The following is a 20457-nucleotide window of genomic DNA, read 5'->3' as shown; positions in this document are numbered from 1 at the left end:
ATGGTATTTTCTTCTTCCCTCTAGCTGTCTTTTCAAGTGGGAGAAAATATGGATTACTCTTCAAAGGGATGCAGGTGTCATTTGCTGGTGAAAAATGGATTTAGGAAAAAGTAAGGAGTCAGTCATCAGTTACACCCCTGCCAGATGTTTGGGCAGCCAAATCCTCCCCCTGTCATTCTTTGAGTGAGCCATGAAGAAGACCTGGTGATTTACCCATCACTGGCCATAGAAGAAAGCCCTTGTTATCTGTTAACAGTAGCATTCCATTCCACCCCCATTTCCCCAGGTGGGTCTGTGGCAGACATTGTTAGCTAATTATGATCACCCTGCTCATTAGAGTCAGTTTGCTCCCTGCATTATGCCAGCAGGCTTTTCTGCCCAGAGCCAAGGGTGAATTTAGCCCTATGCTAGAACACCAAGATATGAAAAATATTATTTGCAATGTTTGATGTTCCTGTTGGGGGTGATTTATTTCATTTCCATATTATGGTTGAAAAACCTAGCATAAAATACGTTGAATTATGATTTGTGTGCCTCATTATATCTATGTTGTTGAAAACATACCTCAAGGGCTTCCCTGGTGGCCCAGTAGTTGAGAGTCCGCCTTCCAATGCAGGGGACACGGGTTCGTGCCCCAGTCCGGGAGGATCCCACATGCCGCGGAGCGGCTGGGCCCGTGAGCCATGGCCGCTGGGCCTGCGTGTCCGGAGCCTGTGCTCCGCAGCGGGAGAGGCCACGACAGTGAGAGGCCCGCATACTGCAAAAAAAAAAAAAAAAAAGAAAACATACCTCAAACAATTTGTTTCTTAAATTTTCTTAGTTTTGGGAACTCCCTGGCGGTCCAGTGGTTAAGACTCCATGCTTTCACTGCCGAGGGCACAGGTTCGACCCCTTGTCAGGGAACTAAGATCCCGTAAGCCCCGCGGCCGAAAAGAAAATTATCTTAGTTTTGAGAATATTTTTGCATATTCAGAACTTATTATCCTCAACTAAATTGTTTATTATACAGTATGCTTTATGTGAACAAAATAGTGCTTTCCTGTACATTTAAAATCATTTTCAATTCATATATAATGAAAATACATGAAGTATCTCAAAATTTCTTTTGTAAAATTGGGATATGTCTTATTCACCATTCTTATATGCCAGCAGATGTGTTCCAGGTTACATAAGAGGACCCCATGGGAAACAAAAACTGATAAATGCAAGAGCTATATACCATGACAGCTGAGTAGAAGACAACATCTCACTGTTAAAATTTGGTTTTTTATATATTTATTTAATTTATTTATTTGGCTGCACCAGATCTCTTTGTTGTGGCATGTGGGATCTTTAGTTGCAGCATGCAGGATCTTTTAGTTGTGGCATGCAGTATCTTTTTTTTTTTTCTTTTTTCTTTTTTTGCGGTACGCGGGCCTCTCATTGTTGCGGCCTCTCCCGTTGCGGAGCACAGGCTCTGGACATGCAGGCTCAGCGGCCATGGCTCACGGGCCCAGCTGCTCCGCGGCATGTGGGATCTTCCCGGACCGGGGCACGAACCCATGTCCCCTGCCTCGGCAGGTGGACTCTCAACCACTGCGCCACCAGGAAAGCCCCCAGTATCTTTTTTAGTTGTGCAATGTGGGATCTTTAGTTGTGGCATGCGAACTGTTAGTTACGACATGTGGCATCTAGTTCCCTGACCAGGGATCGAACCCTGGCCCCCTGAACTGGGCGTGCGTAGTCTTAGCCACTGGACCACCAGCGAAGTCCCTCACTATTAAAATTTCAATTCAAATAAATCAAAAACTAATTGCTCTCAGTAACATAATAAGGTAAATTTTTGAGAGAATGAAATGGAAATAGTAGGCGTGTGTGCTTTAGTGCACAGATTTGAATACACACAATTTTTAAGTAAATACTTTCAGCATAAATTTTACATGCAGCATCTTCATATTATGGTACAAAAACTAAGAAATGAGTAGCAAAACATAGCTGGTTTTCAACCAGTCGAAAAAGAGAAATACATACTACAAAAGGCTATGTACTACTTGAAAGGCATAAAAACCCCCATCACCAATTTTTCAGCTCGTAAGACTGGCAAAGCTAAACTTAGAGTTTTGTTCAACTCTACCTGCCTGTTTTGACAAGAAAAAAATATCTATATATAATGGACTAGCTAATCTCAAAAGGATCTATGAAAAGAACAGAGTGATAAGGTAGACAAAATTAGCATAACTACTGAAATGGATAGCATTTATAAAAATTTAGAAACTAGACTTAAAAAATCTAGAACACTACACAGCTAGATACTTTGAATAAATCAATTGTAATAGGAAACACAAGACAATTTGCTAGGATCACTGGTGAATATTTTTCAACGTATGATACCTATATCATATTAGCTACAAAACACTGAAGGCTACTAATTTATTTTGTGAGGCAGACAGATATGGTGCCTGATAAGGACAGAACATAAAAATAAAGGCCAGTCTTCCAAAAGGAACATGAAAAGATGCTGAACATCGCTAATTATTAGAGAAATGCAAATAAAAACTACAGTGAGGTACTACCTCACACTGGTCAGAATGGCAGTCATTTTTAAAACTCTACAAATAACAGATGCTGGAGAGGGTATGGAGAAAGGGGAACCCTCCTACATTGTTGGTGGGAATGTGAATTGGTGCAGCCACTATGGAAAACTGTATGGAGGTCCCTCAAAAAACTGAAAATAGAGTTGCCAGATGATCCAGCAATCATCATTATCTTGTGTATCCCTTAACTAATTATCATAGTCATAGTTATTGATATTTTTTACTACTTTTGTCTTTTAACCTTCATACTATCTTTATAAGGGATTAATCCACTATTGTTACTATATATTTACCTTTCCAGTGAGATTTATTCTTTTGTATGTGTTCTTTTTTTTTCTTTGGCTGCACCATGCAGCATGCAGGATCTTAGTTCCCCAACCAGCGATCAAACTCATGCACCCTACAGTGGAAGCATGGAGTCTTAACCACTGGACTGCCAGGGAAGTCCCCTTATATGTGTTCTTGTTACTAATGAGTGCTATTTCTTTTCAGCTAAAAGAGGTCCCTTTAACGTTTCTTATAAGACCAAGTTTAGCAGTGATGAACTCCTTTGCTTGTCTGAAAATCTTTTTTTGGAATCTCTCCTTCACTTCTGATTAATAAAGTTGCTGTGTAGAATATTCTTTTTTTTAAAATATATATTTATTTATTTGGCTGCAACAGGTCTTAGCTGCAGCATGTGGGATCTTGGTTGCCACGTGCAGGATCTTTGTTGCCACGTGTGGGATCTTTAGTTTTGGCACGCAGGATCTAGTCCCCTGACCAGGGATCAAACCCGGGCCCCCTGCATTGGGAGTGCAGAGTCTTAACTACTGGACCACCAGGGAAGTCCCGGAAAGATATTCTTTGTTGCAAGTTTTTTTTCTTCCAGCTCTTTGAATATATCATGCACAATCTTCTGGCCTACAAGTTTCTGCTGAAAGATCTGCTCATAGCCTTAGGGGGGGGTTACCTTTTATGTAACAAGTTATTTTTCTCTTGCTGCCTTTGCTATTCTCTCCTTGTCTTTAAATTGGCATTTTTAATTATAATGTGCCTTGGTATGGGTCTCTATATATTTCTTATTTGCAGCTCTTCGGGCTTCCTGGATCTGAATGTCTGTTTCCTTCCCCAGATGGGGAAGATTTCAGCCATTATTTCCTTAAATAATATTTCTGCCCCTTTCTCTCTGTTTTCTTCTTCTGGAAGCCCTATGATGCAAATGTTAGGCCATTTGATGTTGTCCCATAAAAGTTCCTTAAGCCATCTTCACTTTTTCTCATTCTTTTTTCTTTTTGCTGTTCTAACTGGGTGAGTTCCACTGCCTTCTAGAAGTTGACTGATTCTTTATTCTGCTTCATCTAGTCTGTTGTTGAACCCCTCTAGTGTATTTTTCAGTGCTATTATTGTATTCCTCAGCTCTGTGATTTCTAAATATTTGGTACATTCTTAATATTTTCCATTTCTTGTTGAAGTTCTCACTGTGTCTATCCATTCTTCTCCCCAGTTCACTGAGCGTCTTTAGGACCATTACTTTGAACACTTTATCAGGTAAATTACTTATCTCTGTTGTTTCATTAAGGTTTTTTTTCCATGAGGTTTTATCTTGTTCTTTCATTTAGGACATATTCCTCTGTGTCTTCATTTTGCTTTACTCTCTGTTGGTTTCTATACAGTAGATGAAGCAACCGCATCTCCCAGTCTTGAAGGACTGGCCTATGTAGGAGATGAACCTTATCATTCAACCCTACTTCAGCTCTTGGTTGTCTCTCAAACCTTTGTGATTGTCCGAGCAGCTTATTTATTTATTTATTTTTTTTTATTTTTTATGGTACGCAGGCCTCTCACTGTTGTGGCCTCTCCCGTTGCGGAGCACAGGCTCCAGACGTGCAGGCTTAGTGGCCGTGGCTCACGGGCCTAGCCGCTCCGCAGCACGTGGGATCCTCCTGGACTGGGGCACGAACCCATGTCCCCCGCATCGGCAGGCGAACTCTCAACCACTGCACCACCAGGGAAGTCCCCTATATTTTTAATAGTTCCTAGTAGTTGAGGATGTGCTAAGACCTGTCAGTGTTCCAAAAGGGAGGGTCTCAGCACCCAGATTCAGGACAACTAGAAGCCAGATCCTCAGGCATCAGCTTTTAAATGTATGCAAATATATACAGTCTTTTGGGACCACACGTATAAGCCCTGCTGGCCACCAGAGCCAGGAAGGGTAGAGGTGTCCCCAGCAGCAGTAACAAAAATCAAGGCACCAGATGGGGTATGAGCTGCTTTCTGGATGACACAAATCATTACAGTCCCATGGGACCAGGACACAAAATCCTCTGGCCTCCAGAGCCAGGCAGTCAAGAGGCATCCCCTAAGTGGCAGTCACAAAAATTAGGGCACTAGACATGACACTTTAGCTTACTCTGTATATGTGAACAATAAAACTTTAATGGCAAGCATAAAAAAAGTTAGAATAAATGAGGACTTATACCCTGGCTAATGGGAAGGCCAAGTATACTAAGATCCCGTTTTTACCTTATGTATTTAATATTTAATATTTAACCAAGTAAGATACATATCTTAGAACCTTGCTACCAGTAAAATCAGCATCACCTGGAAGCTTGTTATAAATGCAGAACCTTAATTCACCATTGCAGACTTAGTGAATCAATCTTCACCTTAAGACTTTAAGAATTCTGGGTGATTCTTATGTACCTAAAGTTACAAAAGCACTGTGTTTAAAGCAGTAGTTCTTGAATCTGAGTAAAGTCAGAGTCATCTGGGAGCTTTTAAAAATACAAATTCTTAGGAAGTAATGAAATAGGGTTGTTCTGTTTTTGTGTTTCTTTTCGTAAAGCCTACCAGTTGATTCTGATGTGCTAAATTTGATGGTAGCTGCTTCAAAGAATTTGATTATATGGCAATAATGTATATATGAAGAAGTTATAAGACATATTAAGTGATAATTATCAAATAGTATTGGTTGAAAAATAAACAAGTAAACCATAAAACAAAGTAGCAGTTCCACAGATTGATTCATGGATTCATTCATTCAGTTCCAAAAATTAATTCCTCATTGCATACATTATAGGAATTTCCAAGTGAATTAGAGATTAACAAAACGCTGATATTAAAAGAAGAAAGGAAGGCTTCCCTGGTGGCGCAGTGGTTGAGAGTCCGCCTGCCGATGCAGGGGACACGGGTTCGTGCCCCCGTCCGGGAAGATCCCAAATGCCGCGGAGTGGCTGGGCCCGTGAGCCATGGCCGCTGAGCCTGCATGTCTGGAGCCTGTGCTGTGCAACGGGAGAAGCCACAACAGTGAGAGGCCCGCGTATCGCAAAAAAAAAAAAAGAGAAGTTATGATTTTTCTGTGTTCTTTGAAATATGAAATCTCTGTCGGTAAATGGAAAAACTATATAAATATCAAGGGGGGAATTATATAGCATAAAATCAGAATAGGGTCTAGAATGTTGTAAACAGTCAGTATTCTGAGGTGTCGTTTTTGTTTTAACAGCTTTAGTGAGGCATAGTTTACATACCATAATATTCACCCATCATGAGTATGTAATAATTCTGTAATTTTTAGTAAATTTCCACTGTTGTGCAATCATCACCCCGACCCAATTTTAGAACATTTTCATTACCCGCAAAACTTAACCATTTGTGGTCAATCACCCATTCCAATTCCCAACCCTGAGCAACTACCGTTACGCTTTCTGTCTCTCTAAATGTCTCTTCCAAAAATTTCTTATAAATGGTATCACATATTACATGGTCTTTTGTGTTTGGCTTCTCTCACTTAGCATAATGTTTTTGAGGTTTAGCCATGTAAGTGGTAGCTTGTAAGGAAGTAGTAGTTTGTTCCTTTTTATTCTGTTGTATAGATGTACCATAGTTTGTTTATCCATCCACTAGTTGATGCATTTGACTCCAGTTTTTCGGCTATAGTACCGCTATGAATATTCACATAGAAATCTTTGTGTGAACATATATTTTCATTTCCCTTGTGTAAATATATGAGTAGATTTGCTGAATCGTATGATAAGTTTATTTTAACTTTTTCAGAAACAACCAAACTGTTTTCCGAAGTGGATGTACCATTTTACATTCCTACTGGTAATATGTGAGGGTTCCAGTTTTGACTGGAATTGCACTGAATCTAGGTCACTATGGGGAGATTGCCATCTTAACATTGAGTTTTCCAATTCATGAATATGAAGTGTTCTCTCTGTTTAAATCTTCTGTAATTTATTTCAGCAATATTTCATAGTTTGCTGTATATCTTACACTTCGTTTGTTAAACTTGTTCCCTAAGTACTTGATTTGATTTGATTCTGTTGTGAATGGAATTGTTTTCTTAATTTCATTTTCAGATTGTTCATTGCTGGCATGTAGAAGAAATGGGTTTTTGTATAATAATCTTGTATCCTGCAACCTTGATAAACCTGTTTATTAGTTTAAGTACTGTTTTGTGTATTCCTTAGGGTTTTCTACATAGAGGATCTTGTCATCTGCAAATAAAATCAGTTTTAGTTCTTCTTTTCCAATTTGGATGTTTTTTTTAAAAAAATCGGGGGGGGGGGGCGCTTTTTCCACTGATGAGACCCTCCAGTAAAATTTAAATAGACATGGCTGGAGCAGACATCTTTGCCTTATTCCTTAAAGGGAAGCATTCAGTCTTTCATTGTGAAGTAAGATATTAGCTCTGTTTTTCATATGCCCTTTTATCAGGTTGAAGAAGTTTTCTGTTTCTAGTTTGTTGAATGTTTTTATCATAAATGGGGGTTGGATTTTATGTTGCTGGATTGGATTTCTTACTCACGGATGTTTTCATTAATATTCTTGAAGGATATTAAGCTATAGTTTTTATCTCTTGTGATAAAGGAACTCAGTCCTTTTGTCATTGTCTGACGTTGGCCTCATAGAATGAGTTGGGAAGTGGTTCCTTTTCAGTTTCTGGAAGAATGTGTGAAAGACTGCTACTGTTTCTTCATTAAATGTTTGGTATAATTGACCAATGATGCCATCTGGACGTGGGCCATTCATTGAGGGAATATTTTTAATTAATAATTTGTGTAGGGTTAGTAGTGATGTCCCCTTTTACTTCCTGATTTTGTCCATTTGTATCTTTGTTTTGTCTTGATCAGTTTAGCTAAAGGTTTGTCAATGTTTTTTAACCTTGTCAAAGAACGAACTTTTTATTTCATTGATTTTCTTGATGTGTTTTTTTCTTTATTGTTTCCATTGTGATTTTGTTATTTCCTCTTGGTTGCTTTGGGTTTAATATGCTCTTTTTCTAGTTTTCTGTAGGTAAAAGCTTATATCTCACTGATTTGAGGGCTTTATTTTCTATATAACTGATTAAAGGTATACATTTTCCCTCTAAGCAGTGCTTTAACTGCATCCAATAAATTTTGATATATTGTGTTTTAATTTTTATTCAATTCAGGTATTTTCTAATTTCTTTGTGACTTCTTCTTTGTTTTGTTTCATATTCTAATATTTGGGGATTTCTAAAATTTCTTTCTAATGTCTGTAATTTAATTCTACTGTGGTGTGAAAAACATATTTTGGTTTCAGTCCTTCTTAGTTTACTGAGACTTGTTTTTTGACTTAGCATTTGGGCATTCCTAAAGAACATTCTGTGTGTGCTTGGAGAAAAATGTGTATTCTGTTCTTGTTAGGTAGAGCGTTCTGTAAATGTCACTTAGGTAAAGTTAGTCGATAGTATTTTTTTTAACTCTTTTCTGTCCTTGCTTAATTTCTGTTTAGTTGTTTTATCTTTTTTTTTTTGCGGTACACGGGCCTCTCACTGCTGTGGCCTCTCCCATTGCGGAGCACAGGCTCCAGATGCGCAGGCTCAGCGGCCATGGCTCACGGGCCCAGCCGCTCCGCAGCATGTGGGATCTTCCCGGACCGGGGCACGAACCCGTGTCCCCTGCATCGGCAGGCGGACTCTCAACCACTGCGCCACCAGGGAAGCCCTAGTTGTTTTATCTTTGAGAGTGGAGTATTAAAACTTCCAAATATAATTATTGAATTGTCTGTTTCTTCTCTTCTGTCAAGTTTTGCTTTGTGAATCTTGAGAGTCTATTTTTAACTATGTAGACCATTTATAATTATCGTATATGTGTTTACCCTTTTATCTTTATGAAATGTCCCTCATTGTCTCTAGTAATATTTGTCTTAAAATCTGTTCTGTTTTGTATTAACATAGCTTCTGCAGCTCTCTTGTGGTCACCATTTTGTGGTATGTCTTTTTACCTTTTTTAACTTCCAACACATTTTTATTGTTAAATCTAAAGTGTGTCTTTTGTAGACAGCATATGGTTGAATCTTGCTTTTTAAAAATTGTCAATCTTGGGACTTCCCGGGTGGCACAGTGGTTAAGAATCCGCCTGCCAATGCAGGGGACACAGGTTCGATCCCTCATCCGGGAAGATCCCACATGCTGTGGAGCAACTAAGCCCGTACACCACAACTACTGAGCCTGCGCTCTAGAGCCCGTGAGCCACAGCTGCTGAGCCTGCATGCCACAACTACTGAGACCCACGTGCCTAGAGCCCGTGCTCCGCAGCAAGAGAAGCCACCGCAATAAGAAGCCCATGCACTGCAACAAAGAGTAGCCTGTGCTTGCTGCAGCTAGAGAAAGCCCACGCACAGCAACGAAGACCCGACGCAGCCAAAAATAAATAAATAATAAATAAATATATTTATTTTTTAAAAACTTTAAAAATTGTCAATCTCTGCTTTTTTTTTTTTTTTTTTTTTTGCGGTATGCGGGCCTCTCACTGCTGTGGCCTCCCCCGTTGTGGAGCACAGGCTCCGGACGCGCAGGCTCTGGACACGCAGGCTCAGCGGCCATGGCTCACGGGCCCAGCCGCTCCGCGGCATATGGGATCCTCCCAGACCGGGGCACGAACCCGTATCCCCTGCATCGGCAGGCGGACTCTCAACCACTTGCGCCACCAGGGAGGCCCCAATCTCTGCTTTTTATTGAAGTGTTTAATCCATTCACATTTAGTGTAATTATTGATTGAATTTACATTTGCCATTTTGCTACAGTATTTGTTTTCTATATATCTTGTTTCTTTTGTTGCTCTGGCCTTCCTTTTTATCTTTTGTGTTAAACAAATCCATATTTCAAAATTGTATTTCTTGTTTTGTGTCAACTATTTTTCATTTGACCATTTTAACTCATCTCTTGTTTTTTTTTTAATCCTCCTTTGGTTTTTTAGTTATTGTATTATTTGTTGTTCTAGGGATTGCAGTATGCATCTTAATTTCTGAACAATCTATATCAGATTAATAGTATTTTAATTCTGGTAGAATGCAACAACTTTGCTCCAATATAGCTCAGTTCCCTCCCCCTATTGTGCTGTTATTGTCATATATATTACATCTATATATGTTAAAACCAACAATATATTGTGCTATTTATCCACGTATTTGCCATTTCTTGTTTTTCATTTCTTCCTGTGGATTTGAGTTACCTTCTGGGGTCATTTCCTTTCAGACCAAAGGGATTCTTTTTATTTCCTGTAAGGCAAACCTGCTGGCAACAAACTCTTTTAGTCATTACTTATCTTGGATTGTTTTCACTTTGCCTCTATTTTTGAAGGACAGGGTCTTTTTTAACTGAATATAGAATTTTTGCCTGCCCCACTACCACCACTGCAATTATGGGGTTCCACTTCCCTCTAGTCTTCGTTATATCTGATGATAAGTCAGTCATTAATTGTCTTGGTTTTCTTCATATTTCAATTATTATCTTTGTCTTTAACTTGATCTGTGGTTGACTATGAAGTGTTTAGGTGCAGAATTCTTGCGTCTATCCTACTTGGGAGTTTTCGAGTTTTGTATATTGTTCTTCCATCAGATTTTGAAAGTTTTAAACAATTATTTCTTCAAATATCTTTTTTTCTGCTCCTTTCTCTCATTCCTTTTTTCACGGTACTCCCATTAGATGTATGTTGGTACATTCAGTGTTATTGCATAGGTCTCTGAGTCTCTGTTCATTTTTCTTCAGATTTTACCTCTCTGTTCTTGAGATTGTATAATTTCTATGGATCTGTCTTTTATGTTCACTGATTTTTTTTTTTTCTTCTGCTATCCGAAATCTGCTTTGGGCCAATCTAGTGAATTTTTCATTTCTAATTGTATTTTTCAACTTTAGAGTTTGTTTCCTTTTTTGTAGTTTCTATTTCTGTATTGAGATTTTCCATTGTGTCATTGTCGCCATATTTTTCTTTAATACTTTGAACATATTTATAATAGCTGCTTTTGAAGTTTTTCTGAATACAGCATCTGGGCCCACTCAGAAACAGTTTCTGTTGACTGCTTTTCCCCCTGAATATGGGTCACATTTTCCTTTTTTTTTTTTTTTTTAATATGTCTTATAATTTTTGTTGGTGTTGTTGTTAAAACTGGACATATTTGGTAATATATTGTAACAACCCTGGGTCTGATTCCTCCCCAGCCCTCCTCCCATGTCTGAAGGTTGTTGTTATGTATGTTTGCTTATATTTAAGTAACTTGACTTAATATGCGGGATCTTTCTCCCCTATAGATTGTAGCCATTCAAGTTTTTGCTCAGTTGTTTTTGTTTTCATCTTTACCTTGGCCTTCTTGGAGTCCCATAGCTTAGTGGTCAGCCAGTGATTAGTTAAAGGTTGTGCTCAAACATCTTGAGCCAGTAAGGCTTCTACCCTTTGCTGAGCCTTCTGTGAGTGTATTAGGGAGCTCATCTAGTTTTCAGGCATGCCTCAGCTTTTACTTTCTGCTAAGCTTCTCATTTCTTCCCTTCATATGTAGGAAGCCTCCTAGTCAGCCCTTGATAGGTGGAGAGCTTAGGACCTCTCCAGTCAACTCTGAGCATATACGCAGCCCCCAGTTAGCCAGGAATGCATAGACAGTTTACCAGGCCCCCTGTGGCTCTCATTTCCAGAATCTCCTTATTAAGTTTCTGGATTTCTGTTAGTCTGCACCTCTTCCCAACTGGGACAGCAGCCTCAGGCTAGCAGAGCTGTAGGCTTTATCTCTTCTTTTCTAGTTGGGTTTAATGGTTTTACTCTCAATGCCACTGGGTATGGGTTTTTTGCCTTCCATTTCAAATCACTTCAGCGGCAGTGAAGCCGCTGGTTTCTGTGGCCAGCACTTCCCAGGTACTGCGTGGACTGTGCTTGGGGTGGGGGGTGAATAAGGAGCAACCCAAAGCAGTAACACCACTGACTTCCACTGTTCTTACCCAGAGTTCCACATTTTTCATAACTAAACACTTTTAAATTTGTCATTTGACTTTAGTTGTGTTCTGGAGTTTTGTAATGGTTGTTTCTGACACATTTGTCCAGTTTTGTAGTAGTTTTGTTGGGAGAGGATTTGCTGATTTCTTCAGTTTGCCACAGCTGGAAGTCTTGCCTCCTGTTTTGTATTTGCAATATTTTGGGGTTTGGTTATTTTTAAAAGCCTAACTAATTAAAAACCTGAAGGATATCTATATATTGTAGCTGCTTCAGCATTTTGCTTCACAATAGAAGTTAGGAGATTGTGATTAGATTAGGGGTGGGACTGTAGTTCTGCTATAATTCTGCTGACAGCACTCTTCTGTGGAATGCTCCTTAATAGCATATTCTTGTGTAATGATGAAGAAAACGTTTGTTTTTTTTTTTAAGCAAGCGAATTCTTTTGGAATTCAATCAAAACATAAGGAAGATATTATGTATACTCCTCTCTACAGAATGAACCAGTGGCACAAGGAAAGGTATGATAGAATCCATTGGGCTGGTGTAGATGTGTATCTATAGCACAAAAAAAAAAAGAAAAAAGTAAAGAATCACCCTCTTTAAAAATTACTCATTATATAGATTTCAATCTAAAATGCTTTTTTATGCTCAAATTTAACTGGGAAGTTAGCCTTTACCTTTTTAGTTATATAATAACACAGAGAGAAACAATACGAAATAAAACATACAGCTCTGTGATTTATCACAAAGTACACACCTCTAGCCGTCATCCATATGAGAAATAAGACATTGGTAGCACCCAGAAGTCCTCTCTTCTCTGCCCCATCATTAAGTACCCCCCAAGATAACCATTGTCCTTACTTTTATGATAACCACTTCCTTTCTTAATAGTTTCTATCTACCAAGTGTGCATCCCTAAACATTAGAGTTTAACTTTGCTTATATTTTTTATATAGAAATCTTATTATTCATTTGTGACTGTTTTCTTTGGCTCAAAATTATGTTTGTGAGGTTTATCTATGTTGTTGCATGTAGCAGTAGTTCATTTTAATGCTATAGAGTATTACATTATATGAATATACAACAATTTGTTTATCCATTTTGCTGTTCATGGATATTTGAGTTTCCAGTTTTAAGGGTATTAAAGATATGGCTGCCATGGACACACACACTTGTTTGTGTCTTAGTGTATAGGTACACAAATTCCTTTTGGGTATATACCTAAGAGTCAAATTGCTGGGTTCCAGTGTATATTTATTTTCATTTTAGTATATAAAACCAACCTGTTTCCCAAAGTGATTGTTCAATTTACACTTCTACTTAGCAGTGTATTAGAATTGGCATTGCACCACATCTTCACCAAACATTTGGCATTGTCAGACTTTTAAACATTAGTCATTTTGGTGGTTATATCGTACTTTCTCATTTGGTTTTAATTTTCATTTCCCAAATGACTAATGAGGTTAAGCTCCTTTTCATATGTTTATTGGCCATTTGAATTAATCCTTTCTTGTGAAATGCCTATTCAAGCCTTTTTAAAACTTGATTTGTAGGAATTCTGTACGCATCTGGATAAGAGCCCTCTGTTCCTTTTTGCTCCTCCAGCCTTGCAGTCTCTAAAGCCCTCTATTAGCAGAGTCTACCCTGGAGCTAGCTGGAAAAACCAAAACATGGTTTGCAGAGTCTTAGCCCCAGTATTGTAGAGCCGTGTTTAGATGGATGGGCTTGAAATTGAGAAACGCTAGCTTAGGGCTCAACCTTCCTGTCTGCAGAGCCACCTTTATGATAAGCCATGTGTCTGTATATGGGAGAATCTGTTTCTGAACCATATTTCTATTTCATTGGTCTATTACACTAGCTAAATTACTGTGCCTTATAATAAGTTTTCTTATCTGGTAGAGCAACTTTTCCCACCTTATTCTTCTTCAAGAGTGTCTTAGCTGTCCTTGGCATATTTGCATTTCCATAAAAACTTTTAAGACTAATTCGTGTAGTTTCACAAAAAGAAAACCATTTCATGTTTTGAATTTCACTGAGTCTATAAGTCAATTTGGGGAGAATTGAAATTTTTACAATATTGAGTAGTTTTCTAATTCATGAATATGGTATGTTTCTCCATTTATTTATGTCTTTAATTTCTCTCAGTGATGTTTTTTAGTCCTTTTGTGTAGAAGTCTTGCTTAGCTTTTCTTAGTTTTAATCCCAATATTGGATATTTTTAACATTATTATGAATAACATTTAAATTTTTTTCATTCAATTTTTTATTTTGCAATTTTGCAAATATACACTTTCTTTAGTTTTGAATAATTAGACCCCATTAACCTACTACTCAAATACAATAATTTCAAGATTTGCTTTGTTTCAACAATATTTATTACTGAAGTATTTTTAAACAAATCTTAGATCTCATCATTTCACCTATGTATACTTAGTATATACATCTCTAGAAATATAGAAATTTAATTTATAATCATAATTTTAAACCATATTCAAATTTTCCCTTTTATTTCAAAAATGGCAGTTTACTCTTGGTGTGTTCAGACAGTTTACTTTTAACTTACAGCATATTGAGGCTTACATTTTATGTTAAGTAATTATTAAAATATTAGCTTAACCACTAAAATATCAAATGATAAAGCATTCTCTATGGCAATTAAAAACAAAACTTTTGTGACTTACCTGGTGGTCCAGTGGTAAAGAATCCGCCTTACAGTGCAGGGGAAACGGATTAGATCCCTGGTTGGGGAACTAGGATCCCACATGCCGTGGGGCAGTTAGGCCTGTGTGCCACAAACACTGAGCTCGTGCACCTCAACTAGAGAGCCCGCACGCCACAACTATAGAGCCCACATGCCCTGGAGCCTGTGTGCCACAACTAAAGAAGAGAAAAAAACCCACATGCCACAACTAGAGAGAAGCCCACCTGCCTCAACGAAAGATCCCACGTGGGCTCAACAAAGATCCCGTGTGCCACAACTAAGACCTGACACAGCCAAAAATAAAATATAAATAAATAATCTTAAAAAATAATAATAATTTAAAAACTTTTTCTGATGATGTGAAGTTTGTTTCTAAATTCATTACAATTTTTGACATTGATAAAGCCATAATCTTATAAACCTACCATGTGAGTAAAACTGTCCTTTTCTTTCATTTGATGTCTTCAACATTTATGAAACTAATGTACAACAGAAACTGCCATCTTTAAATTTTTTTTAAAAATCTTTATATTCCTCAGTGTTCCTGTTACTGAATACATATCTTTCAGGAATTCATCAATGGGATTGAAAGCAAGCCTATTTTTGTGTGACATAGTTTTCGTTTTGGTTACCCTTTGTAACCTCCTGTTGCCCAAAGTTGTTAAAATGCAAGAAGGAGTTGCAGTTGTGAATTATTTTCCTCTGTGGTTTTGTACAGAAACCTTTCCTTCACTGCAGCTGGTTTTCCTCCCCATACAATGTTCACAGGTCTGTTTCTAGAAGACTGTGGGTAGTGTGCCATGAAAACTTCCTAGACTTGGCAGACTAGGCTATGTCATGTTCACCTTCTAACATGAGAAAATCCCCCTTGAAAAGGCAATGTGACAGCTTTTGTGCAGGCCGGTCAGACTCTCAGAGATTTTTTTTTTTTTTTGCGGTACACGGGCCTCTCACTGTTGTGGCCTCTCCCGTTGCGGAGCACAGGCTCCGGACGCGCAGGCTCAGCGGCCATGGCTCACGGGCCCAGCCGCTCCGCGGCATGTGGGATCTTCCCGGACCGGGGCACGAACCCGTGTCCCCTGCATTGGCAGGCGGACTCTCAACCACTGTGCCACCAGGGAGGCCCTCTCACAGCGATATTTGACAGTGACTGAGGAGGAAGAGTCTCTCTGTCTTCCCGGCATCTACAGTAAGGATGGAACTAATTAATTCATGCTCTAAAGAACCATAAAATATTCCCAAGACAACAATAATTAGCATTAAATAATTTTTCACCTATATTTTAACTTATTCAGTGGTTATTGGTTTGGGGAGTTGAGACAGTCTTAAAAGTTAGATCTTACAATAACAAGTATTTGAGAATAAATGTGACAGCTTGATATTGGATGGCTTGCCTGTTCCTTATTCTTCCTCCTTCCCTTCCTGGGTCTCTCCCTACAGATCAGAATGGCTCAGTGCTGTGTCTCATCTGCTGGGATCATTGCTGTTTATAGTTACTTAGACACAGAGTTAGAGGATAAGTTCCTATTAACTCTCCCAGTTAAATGTAGATGTTTTGCTTCTCCTGATTGGTAGTGTTAGGATAGGAGGGAAAGAAAGAACTATTTCACTGCTTTGGTTTGGCTACTGTGTAAGACCTTTTTTTCGTTGTAATAATCAGATTAACAAATTTAGGGATCATTTATAAGTATCTTAAGTTAAAGGAAAAGGATTGCTTTCTCATGTATAGAGCTAACTCAGCAAATACCAAATTTGTATAAACATTTAAAAAGAAAAACCAAACATCAGAAAACCCCAACTGATGGAACAAATTATCTAAATATGAAAGATGAGAATCCTTTTCTATGTGTTTTTGGGTGGGGGCAGGGAAACCTAGAAGGTTTGTGCTTCTAAATAGTTTGCAACTCTGTATATTATGTCAGAGTGCACACAAGCTAGATAGAGTTGAAGTTCTGGTTATAAAAACCAGAGTCATACAAATAAATTCCATATTTAACCTGTAGTGTCCATGAACATATAATATGTACTAGGGACAAATAAACATTTTCTAGACTTATTTGTTGTCAAAAATTTTGTCTCATAGTTTGCTATTGTTTTCTCAAGGAAACTTAATCTACATACAAGTAAAAATAACTTTTAAGGAAGTGAATCTTGAAATGAATGTGAAGGCAATAATTAAATATTTAGAGTCTAGCTAGGAAGTTCTATTACTGAGATGTGTACTGTATTGGTACAGTTGACATAGTAATTGTAGTATGTATAGCAAAAAGTAGAGAATTGCTGATTACAAGTTAATGTGACTAGAATTAGAAGAACCTGATTTTCTTAATCCAAGTTGAAGCATTCTCTCTTTTTTTTTTTTTTTTTTTGCTTTGGATAGTTAAAAACCTGTATAAGCACCATGAACTTTAAAACTGCTAAAATACATGGGGGAAAGATTCTTCACATAAAATGAATGAGGAGCATTTAATTTCTTGGGGACTCTTGCTGATTAGTTATACTAATAAAAAGATATTATAATGTAACATTCTAGTGCCTGGGAAAGTACCCCCAATGATAAGTTTTACTCTTGTTTCATTTCACCCCTTCTGCTTGTCAGTAATATAAGCAGATTTGTGGCAGTGGTCACAGTTTCCTGGGATTAAGAAAACTACAACAAAAAACGACCACAACCAGATCTAAAACGCTTCCTGTTTTGATATTGTACTCTTTTGACTGACTCTATCTCTCTGAAGAATGGCTCATGGATTCTTTTGGCTGTTTAAAAAGCAGTTGAACTTAAATTCTAAGTGCAGAGAAGGATTGATGTACCCAGAGCAGATGTAAGAAAAGATTCTTTCTCACAACCCTTAAAACTTTATTTTTTTGTTTTTGTTTTTCTCTTTCTAAAACATTATTTTTAATGTAGTGTTTACAGAATCAAATGTTAATTTAAAACTGAGGACGTAAGTGCCTGTTAATATAACTTGAATGATTATGAAGGTAATCAGATGAAATGACAGATGTACTGTTTTCATTTAGAGCGAACAGTATTTTAGAGAAAGTAACTGGTCATAAGTGAATTGTAGGTCGAAGGATGGCTCCACTTTCTGAAATGAGGAAAGTTGCCCTAAATGTTGTTCATTATCTCTACAGCTGGAGCTTCATTAACAAGTGCAGTTGAAATAACCAGGGTATTGCAGCAGCAGAGAAACTAAGCACAGCAAGCCTTTCAGTAACAAAGAAAATAAAAGAATTCCTGTGTAACAGGCTTCCACACTTATCTGTGTTCTGTGATACTGTTTGTGCTGAACTAAAGCATCTGCTACTTCAAGTTAAGAGAGAACAAACTCAACATGGCGTGAAATTACTGCACTGCCATTCACATTCATGAGATTATATTGTTACCAGCCACAGGCATGACTGGCTTTTGCATGAATAATAAAATAAAATGCTGCTTTGTGAATTTTACCTTAAAACATTACAAGGCACAGTACTAACCTTGAGCCAGGAGTGGGTTTATCTTAAAGCAGCTTTCCTCACCACAGTAGGGTCAAGACCAGTAAGAAGTCAGAAGTTGCAAAGTATTGCTGCATGAGGTCTTTGGAAAGGGTATTGTGTTAAATCAATTTACTCATTTTTAAAAATTAATATTTATTGTGCAGGCTAGCTGTTAGACATATTAAAAATTATTAAAGTACCATTTGGCAACATCATAGTAATAATCATTGATTCAGGCAAAAAAAATCCATGGATGCTAAAGGTAGTGGGTCAGAGTTTGATGAGGAATAGCATATTTACATAGTTACAAAGGGAAAAAATAGTAACTTTGCAGTGGAGAAACCTGACAGACACCTCATCCAAGTGATCAAAGTTATCACCAGTAATGGGAAAAATCGACTTCATGGGCCTCCTAACGTGGTGCGCTAAGAAGACATCTGTGTTATTCCTGTGAAAAATACAGAACCTGAATCTAAGCTCAAGAAAATGACAGATGGACCCAAACTGAGGAACAGTCTAAAACTAACTGGCCTGTACTCTTCCAAAATGGCAATGTCATAAAAGATAAAGAAATGCTAATTAACTGTTCTAGATTAAAGAAGACTCGAGAGGCAGTGACTACTGTGCAATGTGTGATCCAGAATTTCCCTTCCTTGCTGTTTCATTGACTTTTATCTTCTAGTATCTAGCTACAGAAGTGGTGTATTTAAACAGGAAAAAAATTTTAATAGTCAATGTAATATTTGGTTTCCTTCCTACTTTACTTTCCTAGATTATGTGGATTCTAAGCAGTGTTATGGATTTTTGTTGGTGTTTTTTAAACAACAGTCAAAAATGTTCGGTCTCTTAGCCTACTTGAATTACATTTCAAGCTATTGAAGACTTGAAAATGATAATACTTAATTTTCAGCAAATTTTCAATCAGTGGGAGAAAGTGAAGTCCTCATGCTGTTTTAAAAATACTAGAATGCACTGTTTAAGAGTTTTACAAGAACTTAGGAAGTAGCAATCACTAAGATAAATTTATAAAGAAGTGATGATATTCATAAAGAAGTTTGGTATGATTTTTAGGTAAAAACTAGGAATGCTTTATTTTCAGGAAGGCAGTTTGATGAGTGTCTTATTTCCTTGTGGACAAGATGAAGAAATAAACTGAGTGACTGCAGTTAATTAAATAAATAAATAATTGACTAACCATACACAGATTAATGATTGGATGCCGGCCTCATAGATGGCTTCTAGTGTTGTATCTGTTGCAGAGCTCTGTCCTCAGTCCTGTTCTAAACTTTAATTAACAACTTGGATAAAGGCATTGATGACATACAGACCAGATTTCAAAATGATACAAATCTGGGAGGAATAGCCAAAGCATTGAATGGCTGAAACAGAAAATGAAAGATAATGGTAGCCGAGCATTATAGGAATCTAGCAAAATAAATCTGACAGGAATAAATTCTACAAAGACAACCAGTCATCAGTGATGGGTGGAAGGAAAAAAGCTTTAGGTTAATTCATGGAAACTCGATTAGCCAGATGGCCAATTGGCCATGTTTAGCAAAACTCTTTGATTTAATATGTATCGATTGGGTCCAATCAGAAAAATGGAAACACATTAGTACTTCAAGCACAGGGAAATATAATACAAGGAGTTGGCAATATAGGTGTTAGAAGGCTAAAAGAGAGAAAAGGTGGACACTGAGCTATTAAAGAGAGAGTAACCACAAGAGGCAGCCATCATACCAAGAACTGAGAAACAAAAGGGAAGAAGTTACCATAACCTAGAAGCTACAGCTCCTAAGCTGCCACTCAGACTCATGAGGGGACACTGTTGTGTCCTGAAACCCGTATTACTAAAAGATGTTTCATTTATATAAGAAACCAAAATACTCAAATTGTATTCTCTACATTCAACTAAAAGTGACCACATCTGAATGAACACCTCTTCCATCTTGAATTTGGTTCTGAAAATAAAGCATAAAACTAATTTGACTTCAGTCGTGTTAATGTTCAATACTTTTTCTCCCGTCTTTAAAATGGCTTTACCACTAGTAGCCCTCCTACCTCAGATGTATTGCTAAGTGACCTCTCAGGAAGGTTAAGTGTTTATAGAAATTTAGACAGGGATTTTAAAAAAAGAAAAAAGCATGGCAAATGAGTTGGGTGGGCTAAACATTCTCTTTGATTATAGTTTTGTTTATCTTTCTCACTGATACCTGAAACATTATTAAGTGGATTTAATATTGAGTGTTTTAACATAAAGGTATTTGTCATTCTCTGAAACACTGAAGAACAAAGTTTGGGATTGATTTTTCTGTCTTTTTTTCCTCTCCCCCTAAATATTGTGTCTTTAGGTCAGTAACAGATCCAAGAGATGGAAAGAGAGTAGCACTCAAAAAGATGCCCAACGTCTTCCAGAATCTGGTCTCTTGCAAAAGGGTCTTCCGGGAATTGAAGATGTTGTGTTTTTTTAAACATGATAATGTAAGTGAAA

At 37.6% G+C, this 20457-nt stretch overlaps 1 protein-coding gene across 2 annotated transcripts in view; it reads left to right on the top strand.

Annotated features, from left to right (window-relative positions):
* Positions 1–20457, top strand: part of NLK (nemo like kinase) — a 147701-nt gene that overhangs the window by 66824 nt on the left and 60420 nt on the right. For both annotated transcript variants that reach the window (XR_009530416.1, XM_060082243.1), the window contains exon 2: positions 20318–20447. Coding sequence is in view for 1 of the 2 variants with exons in the window: in XM_060082243.1 (XP_059938226.1) it covers positions 20318–20447 (130 nt within the window). In the remaining variant the exon portion in view is untranslated. The remainder of the gene's footprint in view (positions 1–20317; positions 20448–20457) is intronic.

The sequence above is a fragment of the Mesoplodon densirostris genome, chromosome 18, assembly GCF_025265405.1.
Source record: "Mesoplodon densirostris isolate mMesDen1 chromosome 18, mMesDen1 primary haplotype, whole genome shotgun sequence".
In the NCBI taxonomy this organism is placed as follows: domain Eukaryota; kingdom Metazoa; phylum Chordata; class Mammalia; order Artiodactyla; family Ziphiidae; genus Mesoplodon; species Mesoplodon densirostris.
Note: the sequence above shows the minus strand (reverse complement) of the source record. Positions and strands in the feature narration are given on the sequence as shown.